General features: G+C 42.8%; 1 protein-coding gene across 1 annotated transcript in view; it reads right to left on the bottom strand.

Annotated features, from left to right (window-relative positions):
- Positions 1 to 2,294: 2,294 nt before the first annotated feature.
- The window catches only part of Mindy4b (MINDY family member 4B), a 42,651-nt gene continuing 22,326 nt past the window's right edge, over positions 2,295 to 22,619 (bottom strand). The window contains exons 11-12 of the mRNA XM_029569410.1: positions 4,604 to 4,784; positions 2,295 to 2,437 (exon numbers count right to left, since the gene is read on the bottom strand). Of these exons, the coding sequence (XP_029425270.1) occupies positions 2,295 to 2,437; positions 4,604 to 4,784 (324 nt within the window). The remainder of the gene's footprint in view (positions 2,438 to 4,603; positions 4,785 to 22,619) is intronic.

The raw sequence follows: 22,619 nt of genomic DNA, 5'->3' as shown, positions 1-22,619 counted from the left end.
GTAACCAGTCTAGGTTGATATTTAGAAAAGGAAATATTCTCCATCTCTTCAATGCCCTTAATGATAGTCAGTTTAGGTCATGATTCAGAAAAATTAATCCATCCATCTTTATATAAATAGCTTTCTCCTGTTTGAGGAGCTAAAATGGAAAATAAAAGCCATTTTTCTCGAAACAGAAGAAGTCCAAAGGTAAACTGATAGCCCCAGGAAATTTTCAGCTACGTCCAAAAAACATACCTACACCTTAAAAATAAATTCAAATATGATTGGATGCTCTGTTTACAGGACAAAGTAAAAATTCTTTTTCATAGAACATTAATATAGAAAGTGAGGAATACCTTTATGCATCACCACTATTATACCTTTGCACATAAAATTTAGGTACTTAATCTTTCCTGAATTATTTTATTTATTAATAGACTTTTGATCCAGGAATAATTTAACATAGATTATAACGTGTGAAGTATGGTAAGCTAACACAAACTCTAGACAAATTAAAACTTCAAAGGAGTAGGAAGGAAAAATGAATAGAAGAATTAGGCCAGTTTCAAGATGCCTAAGGATCAGTAGCTGCTGGGCAAGACTTATGAGCAGTCGCTCTGCGCTTCCTCCCTTTGCAGAATCCTGATTTTGTTTGACTATCAAGTGTACCTGCGCTCAGTCCTAGAGGGTGAACCACAGCTGATCTAAGACAGTCACGGATTCTTCACGGACCAGGGGCTCAACAATTTGTGCGAAAGCAGTGTCCTGGCTGCCTGAGACTTAGTGAGACCCTTGGAGCTGACAGATACACTTAGCATAGTTTCTAATTTGGCTTCAAGCTTTCCAGCAGTTGGCTCTTAAAGAGCTATTTAGTGAGAGGTAAGTCAGTGTTCCTAAAACAAAAATAGACCCATGCCTCACAAAAAAAACACAGGAAGGCTAAGACCAAATAAGACAGGGTCTGTGGAGCTCCACTCGTGTGCCTGATTTATTTAAAATTCTAAATGGAAACATCTGTATCATTGGATAAAGATGCCATAATCAGCAATCCAAGCCAAATTGGCTTCCTCTTTTGACATAATTTATTACTCACCTTGAAGTTTCATTTTCTGTATTCTTAAGGTATAACATTATTCTTGGGCCAAATAAAAATTCATTTAATAAATTAATGTGGACACTGGGTGCAGAAAAGCTGTTCCTTGGAAACTGACCCTTAGTTTCCACATCCAAAACTCTAAGTCTGTGAGTGGGCAGATTGGGTATGAGGGCAGAAAAAGTCTAGATGCTTCTAATGTGCATCTTTTTAGAAATAATATGTGTCTAGTCTGTGTATCCCTTCAGAAAATGTGTAGGCATTTAGCAGAAGAGAGAGAGAGATCACATTCTTAAAAGAATTGTTTTCTTCTTTGAATACTGACATGAGATTTTATTTTTTATATAGAATTTTATTATATGTAAGAATAGGACTTCTGTCTGTTTATGTTTATTGATATTATTTATATCTAGTGTGGGAAAAAAGAAACAGATATAAAATGGGTGGGAAGGATGTCTCCTCCTGCCTGATGACTGCTGGAGTCCCCCGGCCATCTGCCCCAGCTGCCAGCCCACCTGCCCCAAGCTGCCAGCGTACTAGCAATAGTCCCAGCTCCAAGCCGGAGGAAGCCCATTTGCTACTTTACTGAGAGCTAGCTAATGTGGACACATGTGTTCTTGGAAAGGATCTAGAAAGCTTGGGCTCTTGTCGTTACTAAAAGTTGATGCTGCATTCCAGATGACTTCATCCCCAAATAGAAGTGAGCTCCCAGCTTCAGTGCTCACGGAGCCTCATACTAAGAAGAGATCAATTTGCCAGGTGTGGCAGCGCATACCTTTAACCCCAGCACTCAGGAGGCAGAGGCAGGTGGATCTCTGTAAGATCAAGGCCAGCCTGCTCTACATAGTGAGTTCTAGGCTGGTTGGGGCTACAGGGAGAGACCCTGTCTCCAAAAAGACAGGAACCAAACCAATCAACCAGCCAACCAACCAAAATCAAACAAAGAAGAGACCAATTGGGAAACGCGCAGAGGTGAGACCTCATTTTCTCTTTTGATTCAAATGAAGGGACCACTTGGCAAACCCAGGATAAGGAGCTGCGTTTCCTACAGCACCGACAACAACTGCAAAGGAAAGCAGAGGGAAAAAACGAGAAAGCTGCTAGTGGCGGTTTTCAGGGGGTCTCAAGAGAGGAATGTAGGAACTAAACGGCCGCCCCGGCACTACGCCCTTCGTACGGCGTTTGTTCTGATACTTCAGACTACTTTCTAGTGTTCTCTTTAGAAAAAGGGAACAGTCCCATTCCATTTGACGGTAGCATCTCTCCACTTGGTTCTGATTGCCATCTCCACCGGAGAAAACTGTCGTCCTGGTCCATGTTTATCTTCATGGTGGTCTCCTTCCCAGTGATGGGAGTGAGTATCTGAGGAAGGAACAGCAACATCAACATCCAGGCCCATTGGGTCCTTCCCAGGGGCTCCAGCACAAGAGGAGAAGAGAGCAGGTGCACAGGAGCTGGGCTCAGTAAGCTATGGTCCTAGAAATGGCTAAGCAGAGGGAGACTCTAGCAGAGTGTACACTGAAATGCCCATACAAAGCAACTGAGTCATAGCCTGGCTTGCTATGTGTTGGGAGGTAATTATTCATTCATGTAATGTAACATAATGTGACACATAGGATCAGGTATTGTTCACTGATGTCACCAGAAAAAAGCAGGTGCCTTCATCCTTTTAAATAAAGGGAAAGTTCATCCCTTTAAAAAATTTATTTTTTAAAAATATTTTATACATTATTTTTATTTTATGTGTATGAGTGCATTGCCTGCATGCATGTAAGTACACCAGTGTTATACAGTGGACATCAGAAGAGGGCATCAAATTCCCTGGAACTGGACTTATGGACAGTTATTAGCTGCCATGTGGGTACTGGGATCTGAACCTGGGTCCTCTGCAAGAGCTGCCAGTACTCTTAACTGTTGAGTCATCTCTCCAGCCCCCACTGCCTCCTTTTAAAACCATATCTAGTACTCATTCTGTGATGACAATTTTAGAAGTAGGAAAGGGGTCCTCTGCAAGAGCAATCAGTGCTCTTAACCACTAAGCCATCTCTCCAGCCCCTAAAAATATTTATTTTTAATTGTGTGTGTGTGTGTGTGTGTATGTGTGTAAGTCAGAGGCCCTGAATTCCTCTGCAGCAGGAATTACAGGAGGTAAATCATGAGTCACCTGATATGGTGTTGGGAACTAAACTCAGGTCCTCTGGAAGAGCAGTACCTGGTCTTTACCACTGAGCCATCTCTCTAGCCCAAGCTCATACCTTTTAAAGACTTCTAAGAATACATGTTTTTTCTGGGGTAGATGCTAGTAAAGGAATCTAGAACTTGCTTCGAGGGCTAGGTTTGTCTCACCTGGGCCAGGTGACATTTGAGAAGGTACTTGAAATACCATTGCTATACTTCATGGATTCATTTAACAACTAAATATAGCAGCTACACAACAAAAATAGATATCATAGTACCTACTTCACATGGCTATTGGGAATTTAATGGGCTGGTGTTACATAAGCTTTCAGCACAAAGCTCAGAACAGAATGTGTGGGGTGCTTGTAAGCTGATAGAAAATGATGTTCCCCTCAAAGAAGGAAGTTGAAGTAGAAACAGTAGTGTACTTCAAGGGACTTGTTGATGTCACACTAAATTAAAAGGGCTAATATGTGTTTCTCATAACTAAAGAAAAAATATAGGAGCCTCACAGAGAAATGGTCTCTAAGGTCCTGTTCCAAATGCAGTGATAACAACAGAAAGTTGCTTAATACCAAGTTTATGATGCTAAATGCGATGTCAGATATTGGCCAGGCACACTAATGGAGCCATGGTTGCTGGATAGAAAGTCCAGTCTGTTTACTGTTAACATCTTGTTAAAAGGGCCAGTACTCGAAGAAATCTTATGGTTGGTCATTTTTCCTCATAGATTTAAGAAACTGGGTAATTGAGACAAAAATGACCTGTCCATCTGTCTGCCTGCTTCTCCTGTGGACCAGACATGCTAAAAGTTTGTTGGGACTGGGCCTTATTTATGGTAGGTTTCCTTGTATGCAGCCCCGCATCTAGCTTATAGAATGCCCTCAGAAATTCCTTTTTGATTCATTTGAACAGAAAGGTACTCTTGCTTCAGCTGTTTATGCCACTGGATGATCATCTGTATTTACGTGTGCACAGAACTGGCCAGTTGGAGCTCTGTCTCTCCTTTGCTTTTGCAGGTCTTTCCTGAGGTCTTGGGTTCCTCATGCTCAGATACAGTCTTGGAGAGGGATTTTTGGAAATTTGACTCTTTAATCTTTGTTTTATTCTCTTACCTAAAGTTGTTTGTTTCTCTGTGTTACTTCTAACGCACACCCACACACGCATGTGTTTGCTCATGCATCCTTTAAAAGGGATCCCCGTAATTACAATGGATTTGGAACCATGCAGGGACTTAATTTCGTAAACTATGTCCAAGCATTTCCTGCAAAGATAGCATAGAGCTGTAAACCACAGTAGCCACAGCTCTGAGTGCACCAAAGCCCACACCTGGCAGTCTGAAATGCTCACCCACAGTAAGATGTACAGGCCTTTTCTGTGAGGGCTGGCCACTATGAAAGTGTAGATCAAAGAGACGCTCCATCTTCCAGTCTGATAAGAGCTGCCTGTTTGTGCAAAAAAGGATGCTGTAATTTCCATTGATGTTGCACAGCCAAACAGGAAATCTGGGAGTCTTCAGCATGCTGCCCACCTGGAAGGGAAAAGAAGAATGCAGATGGGCATATAGATCTTTCCACCCTGGGAAGCAGACCAATGCATCGTCATGATTCAAAAGCAGCTCTGAGGCTTCTTGTCACTTGTGTAGCTGTGCAGGGCACTGTACGCAGTGTAAGGCCCCAAACCAAGGCCTCATCAAGAATGAATTTGCACTTACAGATGATTTAGTATAGTGACAGCGATTCAGTGTTGCTCCTAATGGATTATACTTAAAAAAATTTAGTGGCCTCCTTTAGAGGAAGAGGAGGTTCTTCAGTTTTTAAAAAAATTCTCTTTTAAGACTGAAGGGATGGCTTAGCAGTTAAGAACCCTGGCTGTTCTTAAGAAATAAAGAAATAAAATGTTTTTAAAAGATTTATTCTTATTTTTATTTTTTAAAAATATTTTATTTATTATTATTTTATGTGTATGAGTATATTGCCTGCATGTAGGTAAGTGCAACCCTGTTGTGTAATGCCAGCTGAGCTCTGATGAGGGCATCAAATCCCCTGGAACTGGAGTTACAGATGGTTGTTAGCTGCCATGTGGGTGCTGGGAATTGAACCTGGGTCTTCTGCAAGAGCAGCCAGTAGTCTTAACCACTGAGTCATCTCTCCAGTCCCTTATTTATTTTTACTTTAAAAAATTTATCATTTTTATTTTATGTGTGTGAGTGTATTGTCTGCATGTATGTAAGTGCACCCACATGGTGCAATGCCCACAGAGGTCAGGAGAGGGTATTAGAGTCTCCTGGAACTGGAGTTATTGACATTTGTCATGTGAGTGCTGGGAATTGAACCCTGGGTCCTCTGCAAGAGCAGTCAGTACTCTTTACCACTGAGCCATCTCTCCAGTCCCCTAGCCCCTTATTTTTAACTGTGTCCCTGTGTATCTTTGTGTGGGTATGTGTATATGAGTGCCAAGTGTCCCCAGAAGCCAGAGGGATCAGATACCCAGGGAGCTGTAGTTATAGGTGGTTATGAACTGCATAATGTGTTTGTTGGGAACTGAACTCTGGTCCTCTGGAAGAGCAATATGTTCTCTTAACCACTGAGCTATTTTTCTGGCCCTCAGTTTGATTTTTAAGGTGAGGTAGAGAATAAACTGAGGGGACAGGAATATAAAGATGATTAAGATTGATTGAGATGTTCTGTATGAAATACACAAAAATTCAATTAAAACAAATTTGAAAAGAAAGAAAAAAAGAAAACCAGAAGAATAAACTAAAATGTAAATGTAGGTAGAAGATGTGAATATCATCCTGTCTTTGTCGTTGGCTAGTGTAATTGTTCCCATTCCCAAGACTGGCAGTATTTCGTGCAGCAGGTGTCAGATTTCTGGTAACACTAACTGTTTACCCTAGAGGAAAAAGCTTCTAGGAAATGTGGGAAGCACACACCTGTGTATACCTATACCTACAAATTATCATGTAGATTAGTTGTGAAGAAATACATATAGCAGACTGCATGGCTTAATATTACTGTGGTGGGCTGCAGGTGAGGACATGAAAGAATTCCTCTAAGTCAGATCAGAGCTGAACAAGACAAGCCTGTTGAGCACATTGCACTGGCAGAGCAGCAGCCAGAGGAGCCGAAGACCTGCCTGGTAGACGATGATGGACTGTTTGGTTCCCTCCAGGTTCTTGCTGTGCAAATAAAAGACTAAGCATGGCAGTTCTTATTGGTCAATGTTTGACTCAGGGTAGGAACTGAGTTTACAAGATAGTCATTTTGTTATGAGGAAGTGGTTGATTTTGGTTGTTTTTTAAGTGGTAACATGGGATCCTCCAAAGGCTGTTCAACTGGTCATGACAGTAATAGTTCAGCAGACCTTGACACAGGAACGCATTGAGTGCTGTTTGTGGCCAGGAAAATCTCCAGCTCTGGCCGCACTCAGCCAGGTGACTCCCATAGTGCCTCCAATTGCGTGTTCCCCACATTCCTTCCCAGCAGAGCAGCAAGGCCAATGTTTGGGTTAAAGGTCTCTTCTTAGGGCTGAATGGTGTTGTATAGTCACTGTCCCTACCTACTGGAGCTGGTCTGCCAGGGTACCGTGGGTGCAATCAGGAAGGGACAGTTGCCTAGTGTACATATGCCTACTGGACTGTTCTAAAGGGCCTGTGGGCAATAGATTGTCTGATGTTATTGGCTGGAATCCATGCTGAAGCGTCATTAGGACCTAGAATTTTTGGATCCTAGAGATAACAAACTTGACAAGTTGGTTAAAAATGCAGGTACCAAATACAGGGATCAGGCAGATGACAATGAGTGGTTTCAGAAAAGAGTGTCTAGGAGAGCCGTCCATAAGTTTCTCCACAAGGCAGTCAGCCTCTGAGTCTCCTGGGTCTTTTTTTTTTTTTAAACAACAACAACAACAACAAACGTGACCCAATCTATCCCTGACTTATTTGCATATAGTATTCCTTCTCTAGAACCAAGGAGGCAGCTATTAGTAAATCAAGACCACAGATGTTTTAGAAGACTGTGAATCAACTTGGTCTTCTGGGGCCTGAGGAATTTGAAATGCAGTCAAGACCTCCTGCTAGTTCAGGGGAAATGGTATGATGGGCACAGGATGCTAGGCTGAAATTGACTGTCCCCATACCCCCCGCACCACTGTAATGCCCAGTCTCATGAATATAGGGATTAACTCAGTGCTCATTTAGGTGAGCAAATAGAGGTGAACCAAATAGAGGGATTTGGAGTGACTGATTGGCAGGAACAATTTGGATATCTAGTATAATATAAGCCAAGGTGCAGGTGCTGGCCCACTTGTCAGGAAGTCAAAAGTACATGTTTATTCCACAGAGTATAGTGAATTGAGGAAAGAAGATAGGTATGCCTGTTTGTGCTAATAGGAAAATCATCAAGTTGAGACCCAACCAGGACTCGGACCCATTTATACTGTGGGGAGAAAGTTGATGGTATTTTAAGGAAGCTTCAGAGACTGTATTTTCTCATTCCGTGGGAAACTATGAGATCACCCTGGAGAAATAGAACTGGTTGTCTCTTGAGTGTTAAAAGTAAATATGATGGCAGATTTTGAAGAACAATATGAAAACATGATGAGAACACAGGAGAGGACTCCAAACAAGAGTTGGCTTTATAAGTACATGAGTTCGAGGAATTGGGATTCAAATCACCTAGACTTCCTTCCCCCACTGCCCTGATATGAGGGACTATTTACTTATTCATCTTTATGAATACCTTCATTGAATGCGTAAGCTGGCTCCTCTACCAGTTCAAGTTTCCCAGCCTACTTAAGTTTCAACCCAAGAAGACTTGGGCTGGAGAAATTGCTCAGTTGTTAAGAGCACTTACTGCTCTTCTGGAGGACCCAAGTTTGGTTCCCAGCACCCAAATGACAGCTAATAACTGTTAGTAACTTCAGTTACAGGGACTCTAATGCCCTCTTCTGGCCTCTGTGGGCACTGCATGCATGTGCTGCACTTACATACATGTAGGAAAATACTCATACACATAAAATAAAAATAAATGTCTTTTTTTAAAAAAATAAAGAATTAAGCTGGGCGTGGTGGCGCATGCCTTTAGTCTCAGCACTTGGGAGGCAGAGGCAGGTGGATCTCTGTGAGTTCAAGGCCAGCCTGGTCTACATAGGGAGTTCCAGGACAGCCGGGGCTATAGGGAGACCCTGTCTCAAAAAGACCAAGAAAAAAAAAAAAAGAAAGAAATAATTAACTTCCAAATGGTGGTATGGGCATGAATCATATGGAAAGCATACCACTAAATTAATACAGCTATTTATTAACTTTTATAACCTAGCTGAAGGGCACAGTTAAAGGCAGTAAGCTCAGCCTTTTGTACTGATAACAGTACTGCCTAACAAGATGTCTTTTCCCAGGCGTGGACAGAATAGCTAGGTATTAAGAATGAATGTACAAAGATGTGTTTTTCTAATTTGCATATGAGAGGGGATGTAAAATGACCCTGCTAGGTGAACTTAACCTAAGTTAACCTAAGTTAACTTGACCTAAGTTGCTCCATCTTGCTCAGAATAGCTATTTTAACAGTAACCTTTTTTCACTTATGGGAAATATTTAAAAAGAGACAACAGCCTTGAGTTCTAAGAAGTAGCTCAATCACAAACCAGGGGAATGTGCTAATCTCAGACATTCTACATCTGGCTGCTTGTTTTCGCTTCTGTAACTTGCTTGCTATTTTAGGTCACCTTGACACAAAGTACAAGACCACCCTGTTATTGTATGACCACCGGTAACTGCTGATTCCAGCTTTCTTACTATACTTGTTATGGCTAGGAAGTTGACTAATTTTAAAATTACAAAGTTGATTGCCAAGTTATATGACTGTATCACTTGTCTGTATAATGATTGGTTGTTGATTAATAGAGTTAAAGTTCTGCTATGTTGTACAAACCTGATTGGTTCACAAGTATCCTATTTGAATAATATTTCTGTAATCCTATAAAAACTCTGACCTGACAATGATCAGGGCTGCTTCTACTCCCAAGACAGACAGCCCAGCTGGTTGAAAAATAAAATTTACCTTGCTACTTTTCTTAAAGTGGTGCTGGTGATTTTTTTGCAAGCTCCAACCTATAACACTAGGGTTGCCCATAAATTCCAGTGAGGAGGATCAAGGATCAAGAGGTGGGTTCAAGAAAGTCAATCAAGGCAGATACGTGTCCCCCATATTAATTAATACAGTAATTTTAGTTACTGCTGCATCTAGACTCACCTGAGGCTCTTCCATAGAAATGGAAAATATAGGAGCTATTACAGCCTTTGGGACCTGGTAATCAAGCTGAAGAAGTCTCCTCTCTCCCTATGGGATTCTCATCCAGAGGAGAGGCAGGAATTAATGTCATTCCTCTGGGCTATAGTGATCCTCACTTTGGCACTAGAGAGGGGCATTCCTACTTCTGCAGACCCACAGGCTAGACAGTAGGGGATGTGTTTTGTAGTTTTGACTAATGTGTCCTTGTTGTTTGACGCCCGGCCACAAAGATCCCCTGGGGTGGGGGAAGAGGTCTTAATAAGCTTAGGCTTTGGCATGTAGGGTGGTTCTATGTCAGGAAAATGTACCTGGGGTTAGTCTGACACAAGCATAGAACTAACTATGGCTGCTGCCGTGTGTTGGGCCTGTTGTGTTCCGTTTCCTTCCTTTCCTTCTTGTCCTTGAAACTATCTCCTAGTTACCGAATACCTTGGAAACCCTATCTGGTAAAACAGAAAAAGAGGTTGGGATTCTCATATAGTTTTTGAGATATCCAGGGAGGTCTGGCTGATGAAATGGGCTACAAGCATGGAGACGTCTTCTCACTGGGACCCTGGTTATTTCTTGAAATTTGAGGTAATTAACAGATTTTATCACTTTCTATCTTAGGATATTAATATGTAACTACAGTGGTCCCTATCCAGATCCATAGCATAATAAGTCCACTCAGAGTTGGTTTTGGGAACTGCATCTTCCCCAAAGGGGCCTCCCATGGGTTTCAGGCATGGGCCTCATCAGCTCATTACCCAGCCAGTGACCAAATGTGGGCACAGCAGCTAATTAAAGATTATATATATATTCCAAGTTAAAGGAGATGGTAAGGGCCTGGAATTCTTTAATGAAGGTGGTGGAGAGGCTCAAAGAGTCAAGTTTGTTTTGTATGTGTAGAAGATCAGACACAGGAAGGGAAGGTGGACTCTGATAATAGCCAGTTTTCCACTATTTACCTAAAGAGGGCATAAAAACCGCCTCCAGCAGCAGGCGGCATTTGCTCTCAAAAGGGATCGTGCAGAAGGATGTGGGGGAGGAGCTGCAGCCTCTTGGAAAGTGGACCTGGAGAATGATTGATAGGTGAAGGTGGGACCAAAGGAAAGGTTGTCCAGGATGTCCTGGTCTTCTGAGGGCCTCAAGTACGAACAACAGGTGTTTCACAGTTCGGGAGCTTGAAAGTGGGACAATGGAGGCCTGGATACAGGAGGCCTTTGACCACTTGGAAAGCCTGCAACAAAACAGATCAGGCTGGAGAACAGCAGTGTACCTGAGCGGACCATTTGGGAGCCATACCTTCTAGTCTGGGAGGTTGTGCTGTGACCTAGTCATACACAGAGAACAGAAGACATTTCCTTTCCAGGCTCTGAGGATCAAATTTACCCCAGTCCTTCAGAATAGTAAGTATGAAGAAATAGAAGGGACCTGTTCTATGGTGAGACAGAGGATCAGTGATCCTAATTTCTCATAGGGACTCCATCTGGAAGAAAAAGAGGTCAAGGCATCTTTAAGCAAGGAACGCAGGAGCATCTCCAGGTCAGGGGTGGTAATACACATTGGTAATCCCAGCACTTGAGAGGTGAAGGTAGTTGAAGGTCAGCTTGGCTACATAACAAATTTGAGGGCAGCCTGGGCTACGGGAACTCTGTCTCAAAAGGAGGCAGGGAAGGCATTTCACCTAATTGAAAGGATTCCCTTACGAGGCATCTGAAAGGGACTTGAGGTGCAACTCTCAAAAGGTACATCCTACCTTATTGAAAAAGCCTCCTGGTACTATGGGCAACAGTCAAAGGGCAAGAACACTAAGTGTAGAGTCTAAGTTTGGGGGCAAACAATAGGGGCAGGAGAAGACTCACCACTGAGGCTGTATGAAATCACCTGGTCTAATGGTATCCAGAACAAAATGGTCAGCAAAGTCTACAGAGAAGAGTAATAGAGAGCTGAGAATAAGCAACGTGAGGGTGAGTTTGGAGACCAGTGGCCAGTCATCCTCCTCAGTTATTGTGGCCTCGTAGGAGCCCAAGAAAGGGAGGAAAGAGAAGAGGGGCTGGTGTCTCATGTAATGTACAGATTTGCCTTAGATGAGTTACCAGTTTCACTGCATACTGGTAATGGTGATCTCAGCAATGAAAGGGTTGGTAATAGGTCTTTCTCTTTGTGGGGAGAGGCAATTTAACAGCTCTCCCCTAGTCCTTTAGCTCACACTAGGGAGCTGATCCAAACAGAGACTATTAATTGCTAAGGGGACAGTGGAATCCATCCACCAAAAGAATGGAGGGAGCTATGTGTCGCCCCCACCCCCACCCCAAAGGGAGGTGATTATTTAAATTTTTCATGGGAGCATCAAACCTTTCTGGTCATACCAGGAGGTAGCTCCCTCTAGAGACTGGTAATTGTCTCTGAGCCCTTATGTGGGTCACTGAGGGTTCTGAGTCAGGAGAAATGGAAGAGAATGAAGTTCCCTGTTTCCTGTATGGACCACTAAATGTGGGGGCGGGGGGGGCGTTTTTGCGGGGGGGCGGGGGGGGTTGGAGTTATAGTGAAAGAATTCATTCTGATAAGAGTAGCTTTGAGGGAGCAGAGGGCGGGCAGTGTACAGCTGCTTGTCCGAGACGGTTGAATAGTTTCTCTTTTAATGTGTGAGCTGCCTGCCGTCTTTTCGGTTCTCACCAAGTTCCCACCGTGCGAATGAGGAACAAAAGTGTGGCGGTTCTGATTGGTTGGTGTTTGATTCAGGGAAGGAACTGAGCTTACAGTACAGCACCTCCAGTGTGGGGTGAAAGCTGATTTTGATTGGTTGTTTTAAGTGTTAAGATGGGACTCTCCAGAGGATCAGCTAGGGTCTGGTCCTGACAATGGAACAGCTCAGCAGGGCACGAAATGAGAACACGTTGAGCCATTTGTAGCCAAGAAAGTACCCAGCTCTGGCTACACTCAGCCACATCACTCAACAGTACCCCTCAAACTTGTTCATTCCCCACAATGACATATTACTATTTTAACCAGATTGTTGCTATTTCTGTCCAGACAGCTGTAAATTCATCTTGAACCCTCATACCTAACAAATTAGATTTAGAAAGCCACCACTCTGGAGTGCCAAGTAGTAAAATAATAGCTGCCCTGCTCAGCTGACATTTCCCGTGCATCTCAGTCTCCCATGACTGACAACACGGGAATTGTGACATAACTGATTAGGCACCTGTGAAATAACAGTGCTCCTGTTTCTGAGAAACTTCGGAAACAAAATTGTTAAAGTGACTGATGTGCTATGCTTTTATTTTTAAGTCTAAAATTTTTTTCCAATGTGCATTTTTATTGAATTTTTGTGCATTTCATACAATTATATCTTAATCATATTTAGACCCCTTCCTGTACCTACACCTTCCCCCATAGCCTGCCCACAAAATTTCTTGCATTCTGTCATATATGTTAAGGCATATCAAGTCAGGTTTGTGTACCCAGCTGTCCCTTAGTGTGAGTTCACCCATGGGAACTTGTTCAGCCTATCTAGTCACTCCCTTAAAGAAGATCACAGAATGATTGCACGAGCTATGCTCTAAGTCTAGCTTCTTTGTGACCTATGTACAAGGTCAGTTTTTAGCCTCTACTCCCTTCTCCGCCTACAAGCCTTCACAAAGCCTTCACGATGTACTTAAAAGTTTCCTCTTCCAGGACAGAATTCTTTGGAAAGTAAAAGTAAGTCTACCCACACATATTTTCCCTAATATCTAAACTTAGTTGCAGAGTAAAGCCTCCAAATCTTATACACAGCTGCTGCTGAGGCACATAGATGCCCTTTTCAAGGGTCAGGCTGCATCTGACTCAGACCCCTGAGGCTCTGAGAAGAAATCCTTAGGCTGTTTTGCCCACAAATCCAGTTGCATTTCCTGCCTCTGGTGACACTGCATACTTCATTAACCCATGGACATGACATGATATCATAATACATTTCATAACTGACGTCTGTCATTTTATAAAGGCAAAGAAGCATATATTTTTAAAAGCTCTCTGTCAAGACTCATTAAAATGACTTTTAAAAATATTGTTAAGAACAATTTATGTAAGTTGATGTGTTGACATATAAGGTTATAATTCCAGTGCTTGTGAGGTGGAGGCAGGAGGATCTTAAGTTCAAAGCTAGTTTGGGCTACATAGTAAATTCTAGACCAACCTGAGCTCCAGAGCCAGACTTTGTCTTAAGCAAAGAACAAGAAAACAATCAAAACCTCAAAAAAAAAAAAAAAAAAAAAATCCAGTTTTTTTTTCTTACTTAAAGAGAAAAACAGGAGTTACATGGAAAACCTCTAGGTCCTGCTTGAGTTGGGAAGAGGACCTGGCCCCATGAGCCTCCTGTTTCCTGGACTGGAAGGGACCGATGTTGCTACTTTGTTTCTTTTCTTGACTCCAGAAAACAAAATGGCAATGTCAGTCTCTTCCAGTTCAGGAAACAAGAGGCTCATGGGGCCAGTTTCTTGGGAATGTGTCTCTGAAACAACTGTGGGGCTTCTCAAAAGCTCATATGGACCTACAGCAATGGTGTCACTGTGCACAAGACCCATGCAAACTCAAGCAGACAAAAACCCAGTATAGAACTGGGGAAATGGGCAGAAGGCCCCAGTCTTAACTGAAGAACTATTGGATCTCTGTTTACTGCTAGGGGAGGAAATGCTGATCTTTAAGTTAGGGAGTGACTCTAGATAGGCTGACTAGACCCCAGAGAATGAGCTTGCACTGAGGAACATCTGGGGACACTAATTTGACTTGACAGGCCTTAACATAAGTGCCAGAATGCATGAAATCCACTGTGTGTAGGGAGGTTATGAGAGCGTGCTGATGGAGAAGGGGATGTAAAGATATCGTGTATGAAATACACAAAATTCAATAAAAATATACAAAAAGGTGCATCCTGTTTCACTTTGCATGTAGCCAGTGAAGGCTTGCCCCAGGTTTGATAGGTGAGCTGCTCATGTACTCCTGAGATCAGAGGCACGAATTCTAGTGTGAGTAAAAGCATCTGCTCTCGGTATGTCCTGGCTCTGTGCGAGGTATGGTCCTTTCTATGTACTATAGAAACTAGAATTAATTATACTAGTTATAGTTACTATAGTTATACTATATAAACTATAGTATACTGTAGAGTTACTATAGTTATACAACTATAAACTAGAATTAACACCATTTGTTTTAAGCACAATGACATAATTTTTCTATGATAGCTCAAAGTAAAACAGTCAAGAACAAAAGTGTCTCTGATTCACCCACTCGCCCACACCTGAAGGATTTAAACTAAAGAAAATGAAGTGGTTTGAATCTAACTATTAAGAAATGAAAGTCTCAAGCTACTAGCCTGTGATACTTGGGATTAGAATATGTAATAATAAGTAATAATAATATGATAACTTTTCAGTGCTGGATTTTCCATAAGACAGAATTGGTTCCTGGATAAATTCTGCCTGGGAGGATGACATACATAATATGCATATAAATATTGTTTCACAGAAATTTGTAAAATTCTACTGGCACTCAGTTGCATACACTCTGCCTAGTATGAATACCCCAGAACTATTTGTTTTATGCAGTAATGCAACAGTCTATCTTTCCTGACCTCAAAGCTACTCAACCACCTCTGAATCCCACAGTAACCAGACAGATCTCACGCTGAGCAGGCAGAGTGTTCCTGTCCTTGAGAGACTGTGGGGGATAGGGAAATGCCATGCATGGATATCAGGACACTTTGGATAATAACTCAAGAGATGAGCTTTAAGATTACCACTGAAAACACACCTGGCTTAAAATAAGTCCTGCAAAACCAAAACAAAGCACCTTCCTGTCAAACCCACTTAGCTCTTGACCTCTCTCCCTGCCCCTTTCTTGGCATATCACACGGCCATTTAACTGAAAATGTTCAGTTTAAGCATTTGTATTGCTTTTGGATAGACTCCGTTTACAGGCTAACCCCTTCCCCGCTTTACAGAATTCTAAATATGTTTTATTGGTGAGGTTCTACCAATTCTGAATTTCTGCATGTTGCCATGGTAAAAGGGAAATTAAATTGTGATACAGTGGTACTAGAAATAAAATACCTTTCTCTGTAGATTCACTCATTGTGTAACATGCCCGGTAGTTTCAGTATTGCACACAGCGATCAAGCCTTCTGTAACATGTATACTTTAAACTCTTGTGAAACTACAAGAACCGGAAGGATGCACAAATTCTAACACTGGAGAACAAGAATCCGGTCCATGCAGTTCTAGAACAATGGCACTTGGAATGTGCCTTTGCATAATGAACTTGGTACTGTAAGTCCCAGGGCCCCAGGCTGGTAATCTGAGTGGGAGAAAGGTGTTAGAAATGTGCTTTCTTTCTTCCTTGTGCCCTGGTGACAAGTCCCATGCATAACTGTTAATGGTCTGGCTTTCCTCTCTGCCACCTGGAACACAAAGTTGATGTAACTTCTCTGGCGGAGTTTACAGGTATGTTGTAAAGACAAATTAGATCACGCTGGTGGGGTGTAACCTCAGTGACTTGACAACAGAGAGTAGTTTCAAGGTTGGATTTCTTCCTAGCAGGCTCTCCAAAGGGAACATGTAAAGAGGAGGAGGGTAGCTCTGGGACAGAAGCTGTGCTGCCAGGGCTGCCGTGGGAGTAATTCTGGCAAGACCTAAATGACTTCGGGCCCGTCTGAAAAATCAGGGTTGATTTCTCCTCTCGGTGGCAGGTGTGAAGACAATGTGAGCCTCCTAAGGCTTTCCAGATGGTGTTAGACTCAAACTGCTTCATGTTCTCACTTAGGTATTGGAACCTCACACTCAAACCTGTACCTTCAAATAGAAAAGTAACAGAGAGGCTTCAAAACAGTGCCTAGGCTTGTGGGTAGCTGGCTGCTTCTTGCAGGAACTGTCAGTCTGGTGGGCTTGGGGGACTTGCCACGTCATCTAATGAGAGCTCCATCTTTTTTTTTTTTTTTCCTTTTTAAATCTCACCCACTGAGCTGTGACACTGGGACTGAAAGATGTGCGTTTTTGCAGTCTCTGCAGTTTTATCACGGACGAAGAAAAGATTGGCTCAGGGAAGACAGAGGCAGCATCCCAGAATGGGTTTTATCAGAAACAGAACCTAGCTGTCAAGTGGCAGGTAGATTTCCCTTTGGACTTAGAAATCTTTCTTATATTACGTTTTTTTCATCGATACATACACATAATATTCAGATTTACTGAACCCACCTTGGGCAGGAACCACGCATTTCCTGGAAAGTATTATATACCCAGTTGCATATCTATGGGCCTCCTGTGGTGTCACCGTGCTTGAAATAGAAAGGGTCCTGGCTACAGACCCTTCTGGAATCTCATCATTTCCTTTCTCTGCTCTGCAAAGTGTTTCAGTTTCAGGCTAGGATGTGGGGAAACATTTGACTTCTGGGTCCACTGCACTCAGTTCAGATGGGTACTTGCTTAGCACATCTCGAAGTACCACTGAGCTTGGATGAAAAAGTGTGGACACCTGACCGATGTGATCTGGCCAACCAGGAGTTGAATGGGGACAAACACTTCAGAGAGCATGCGCCCAAGTTCATGATCAACAGTCAATGTAGACTCACAACAGCTTTAGCTCAGAAGCTACGGATAGACTATCCAACTGCCATGCATTCTAAAACCTTTACCACCAGTGAACCAGTAGTAGATATTGTAGATAATATAAGATAAATCTACATGTACAACTGATTATTGTGTTAATGATAGTTTAAAATTTCAAGGACTGGTTTATATAAGTAATTGGAAATTGGGCAAAGATAATGAAAGTCTCTAGTACAGGAGAGACTGTGAGCTTTGAGCATAGATAGAACTAGCTTGGTTCTGACACATAAGTAGTCAAAGCTTTGGGTACATTCCTATACCTTCTTCTGTCTGGCCTCTTTAATCTCTAAAATGAATGACCAAGCAATAGATTGAATTTTAAGTAATACTGATTACATCTTAGAGTCAAAATGAGGATTAGATGAAAGAAGATGTCATTGGAAGTGGCCATTAGAAAGCCTGGCACATAGTAGGTGTGATAATAGCTATTGGCACTACAATGAAGAATACCACTTCATACTTCCTCTACCATCTATCAAGGGGCTTGACGCTGAGGAGCACACATAAGTAAATCTATTTTAATGCCCTGGGCATGGTGGTACACACCTTTAATCCGAGCACTCAGGAGGCAGAAGCAGGTGGATCTCTGTGAGATCTAGACCAGTCTGGTCTACATAGTGAGTTTCAGGCCAGCTGTGGCTACAGGGAGACTGTCTCAAAAAGATCAAAAAATTGTCTTAATGCTATATAAGCTAGGAATTGCTTTTGTCTGATGTAATGAGATGATATGGGAAGAATAAAAAAGTACTTTAGGTAAAATCAACTTTGTATGTGTATGTGTTTAACATATCAGTGTTTCAGGGGTTCAGTAAGACAACTGTCAGTCCGTAGCTGTTTTCTTAATTTGAAACCAAACTCTAAGTGCATGACAGAAACATCGTCATAAACATCCTCAGGGTTTTAAGCCATTAGTGTACAATTTCAGGCAATTTTCATCACGGGCATACTCAGAGGCATCTCCCTGGGGAGAGAACACTGAGTCAAAGATAGAAGGATGAAAAGATACATTAGTCACTTTCCCCCAAACTGGAAGCATTTTAGATTTGATTTCTATGTAGATTTTAAAGCGACCCCAGGCAGTTTCTAGCCTCTGCCCTCCTTCCAATCGGCGAGCAAGCCTTTGGGTGGCAGCCTGTGGTCTCCTACATTGTGCCCTCTTCCCAGCAGGAAAGCTCTTATTTTTTTACCATGTGCTGTGGCCCCTCGACTGGCTTTAAGGTCCTCCCAAACATCCCCTTCTTATTAAACGATATTTTAGGCTCTGCAGGAGCATGATTTAGTGCTGATCCCTGCAAATTCTTGACTCTGATGTGTGCTCTTTGTGGTGACATATTCTGATAGGGTTCTTTTTCTCAGATCAGCTTAGCAGCTGTTTTGCAAACACCTGCTCAATTTTAGCTTAAGATAAAGCCTGAAACTTGTTCCCAAAGCCCTGCAAATGTTAAAAAGGAACAAAAGGCTGTCCACCTTTCCAACACTGATTAGAAAAGGATATATTCTTTCTCGTAAGTTCTGTTGAAATAGCTTACTTCCCAATTCTTCACACCATGGATTTAATTAGCTAAGTTGAAGGACATTTGATTTCCTCCTTCCTTTAGAAAAATGGTTCATATCCAGGGATGATTCTGCCCTATCCTCCAGGGGGACGTTTGGAAATGTCTACAGATGTTTTGGGTTCTCACACTGGGCCACTGGCATCTAGTGAGTAGAGACCAGTGATGCTGCCCAGTAGCCTACAGCATACAGCACAGCCCCACAACAGTTTAATATTCACTGCCAGGCTGAAAAACTCTGCTTGGGACTGAGGTTTCTAGCATTCACTGCACATGAGGGTCACCTGCGGGATTTTAAAACTTCAGGTGCCCAGGACGCTGGAGGGATGGCTCAGCAGTTAAGAGCACTGGGATGCTCTTGCAGAGGACATGGGTTTTGTTCCCAGCACCTACAGTGTGGCTAACAACCATCCTTAACTCTAGTTCCATGGAATACAATACCTTCTTTTGGTTTCTATGGGCATTGCACACATGTGGTCCACTTATATGCAGACAAAGCACTCATACACATAAAAAAGGGTAAAAATAAAAATAAATGAATCAACATTTGGGTGCCAAATATTTTACAGATAAAGTGAAACTGGGGGCAAAACAGGCTTTGCACTTGTGGGGTTCAATGAGAAATGAAAAAGCAGGATCTCTTGCTAAAATCTTAATCATGTAGGAGGCAGAGGTAAGCGATCACTGTAAGCTATAGGGCATGAGTTACATACTGAGTTCCACGCCAGCCAGGACTACATAGTGAGATCTTATCTCAAAAGCAAACAAAAAACCTTAACAAAGTAGGGCCCTATGTGGCAATGCAAGCCTCTTACTCATGAAGCTGACACTGTTCTGGAGAGGCCAAGGCGTTGACAGTGTTCAGAACTCTGAGTTCAGCGTGCTGCTAGGTTGATGGTATTGCTCACCAGCTCCCCTAGTTTGCTTTTCTGTTGCTGTGATAAACACCATGACTAAAAGGAATTTATGAGAGGAAAGGGTTTATTTATTTCATTTAACAACTCCTAGATCACAATCCGTCACTGAGGGAAGCCAAGGCAGGAGCTGAAGCAGAGACCATGGAGGAAAGCTGCTCACTGGCTTGCTTCCCCAGGCTTGCTTTTTTTACACAGCCCAGGCCCACCTGCCCAGGGATGGCACTTCCCACAGTGGGCTGGGCCCTTCCATATCAATTAGCAATCAAGAATGCCTCACAGACATGCCCACATGCTTGTCTGATGGAGGAAATTCCTCAGTTGAGGTCTCCTCTTCCCAGGTGTCTCTAGTTTGTGTCAAGTTGACAAAAACTAACTAGCACATCAGTATTTTGTCACACGTGTCATTCTAGAGCAATCAGCACATGCTATGCATGGCCCAGGTGACTTAAAAAAAGATTTATTTTTATAATTGTGTGTGTGTATGTGTGTCTGTGTGTCTGTGTGTCTGTGTCTGTGTATGTCTGCCTGTGGAGTCCAGAGGTTGTATTGGACTCACTTGAGCTGGGGTTTCCGGCAGTTGCAAACCATGACATGGATGCTGGGAACTGCACTTGGGTCCTCTCTAAGAGCAGTGTAACTGCTGACACAGACCCTCCCAATCATCTGATACTGAGTGAGCCTAGCAGAACTAAGCACAAGAATATTATTCCTTAATGTCTTCTGCCACAAGGCCTTATAAGTGTGTAGAGTATTTTGACTTTCCAATGGGATTAAGGTTCATAATTGTGTTTACTCTTCTCAGCAGTCCTGTGGCTGCAGCTTAGGAGAGACTCAGGAGGAAACAGCTCAGAGAGGGTAAGTGAATGGGCAGGTTTCACGCCTGTCAGTGTCTGGATTTCCAGGCTGGGTTATTTTCTACCTTCTGTGGAACCTTCCATACCTTTGCAACAGGTCTCAGACATGTGCAGTGCCCATTGCTGCCATGTGGCATGGAAGTCAGAGGCACAGGAAGGAATTTTGAAAACAAATGCTTATTTATCTAAATGTGTGAAGAGAAAGCATCCTATCAAGTGGTTTATATTACTGCTGCAGTAAAGGTTAAAAACAAATCTTAAATTGAATTTAAAGAAAAACATCAAGTCAATAATAGCATGGGTGATCCAGGGGCATGGCAAAGCTCATAAATTACTTTGTAATATTGTGAAAGAGCTTTGTGGTAATAGACAAAGCACTAATATTGTTGTCATTTTTGTAGCCCTACTTTTGAACTTGACCCGGTATATCCTTCCATTTTTTTTTTTCCCACAAAACTGAATCTTAGCACATTACTTGGTTCTGAGAGATACAGAAAAGTGACTATGTATGGTTAATAGAGAAGAAAAATATGCAAAGTAAACCCTCTGGCTGAGTTTTCTTTGTTACATTTATGAAATTCTAAGGTGAACTTCCAGTTTTTCTGGAAAGGGTGATTAGGGACTTCACGATAATAACTAGTCTGCTTGCTATTCAGGGTGTTTTCAAAGAATAGTCTTTCACATTCATGTTTTGGGATTCTTTACAGGCATTAATGCAAGAAAGATCATATACTCACTGGCATATAAGATAAAAGTGAGAAAAAGATTTCAGAAGACGAGAATAGGATTATATATGAGGGAGGGAGAGAGAAGGAAACATTTCTGAAACAACTGACCGCTAGGAAATGCAACTGGATTGACCTCTCTTTGTTTCTCTGACATCTCTCATTTTGTGTATGATGGAACTAGATTACAAACCTAAGGAACAATAATGAAACTTTTAAAACACATTTGTGCATAAAATCTACCAATTCTGACACAATTGACTGCTGTCTTCTTTATGCCATCCAGACATATGAGACCGGTTTTGTGAGTACCACAAACAGCTGGATGCAGGAAGGAAAAGCAGGCGATGTTATGGAGTTGAGGGTATGTTGTGAACAAGAAGCCCTGGACACATGAGGGATATTCTGAGCTGGAATGGGAGAACAGAAGGACAGGAGAGGCATGAGCAGGAGCCTTGTTTGCCACCAGGGTCAGGAGAGGGTGGACACGGGAGGCTCCATCAGAGGGAACTGCCCACAGGATCAGGAGAAGGTGGGCACGGGAGGCTCCATCAGAGGGAACTGCCCACAGGGTCAGGAGAGGGTGGGCACGGGAGGCTCCATCAGAGGGAACTGCCCACAGGCTGGGGAGATATTCTGAGCTGGAATGGGAGAACAGAAGGACAGGAGAGGCATGAGCAGGAGCCTTGTTTGCCACCAGGGTCAGGAGAGGGTGGACACGGGAGGCTCCATCAGAGGGAACCGCCCACAGGGTCAGGAGAGGGTGGGCACGGGAGGCTCCATCAGAGGGAACTGCCCACAGGGTCAGGAGAGGGTGGGCACGGGAGGCTCCATCAGAGGGAACTGCCCACAGGGTCAGGAGAGGGTGGGCACGGGAGGCTCCATCAGAGGGAACTGCCTCCCAGCTGGTATCAAGGAGACTACGAGAAGCTGTCCACAGAATTGGCCTTGCCTCTCCAGTGTATCAGGAGGAAATCCTTTGTGAAAATACCACAGAAGCAGCTTCGGTTGGTGGTTTGGGATGGGTGTTTGCTCTCTGACTCTCCCTTAATATGAGGGAACTGCCTCCCAGCTGGTATCAAGGAGACTACGAGAAGCTGTCCACAGAATTGGCCTTGCCTCTCCAGTGTATCAGAAGGAAATCCTTTGTGAAAATGCCACAGAAGCAGCTTTGGTTGGTGGTTTGGGATGGGTGTTTGCTCTCTGACTCTCCCTTCTTAATACCCTGCTTTGTGCTTTTCAAAATTGTATTTTACTTTGTGGCTTTTAGAGGTTGTAAGACCCCCAAGCTGAAGATGTTTGTGACAGGAGTCACCTAAGTGCCCCCTCCCCTCATTTTTTCCAGATTTTATAAAATATATGCAATCTTTGCATAAATAAAGGATTGGGAGGATGCCCATTAGCT

This window comes from Nannospalax galili, unplaced genomic scaffold (assembly GCF_000622305.1).
Source record: "Nannospalax galili isolate Female #2095 unplaced genomic scaffold, S.galili_v1.0 scaffold351, whole genome shotgun sequence".
Classification (NCBI taxonomy): domain Eukaryota; kingdom Metazoa; phylum Chordata; class Mammalia; order Rodentia; family Spalacidae; genus Nannospalax; species Nannospalax galili.
This window is presented reverse-complemented; position numbering and strand designations above follow the sequence as displayed.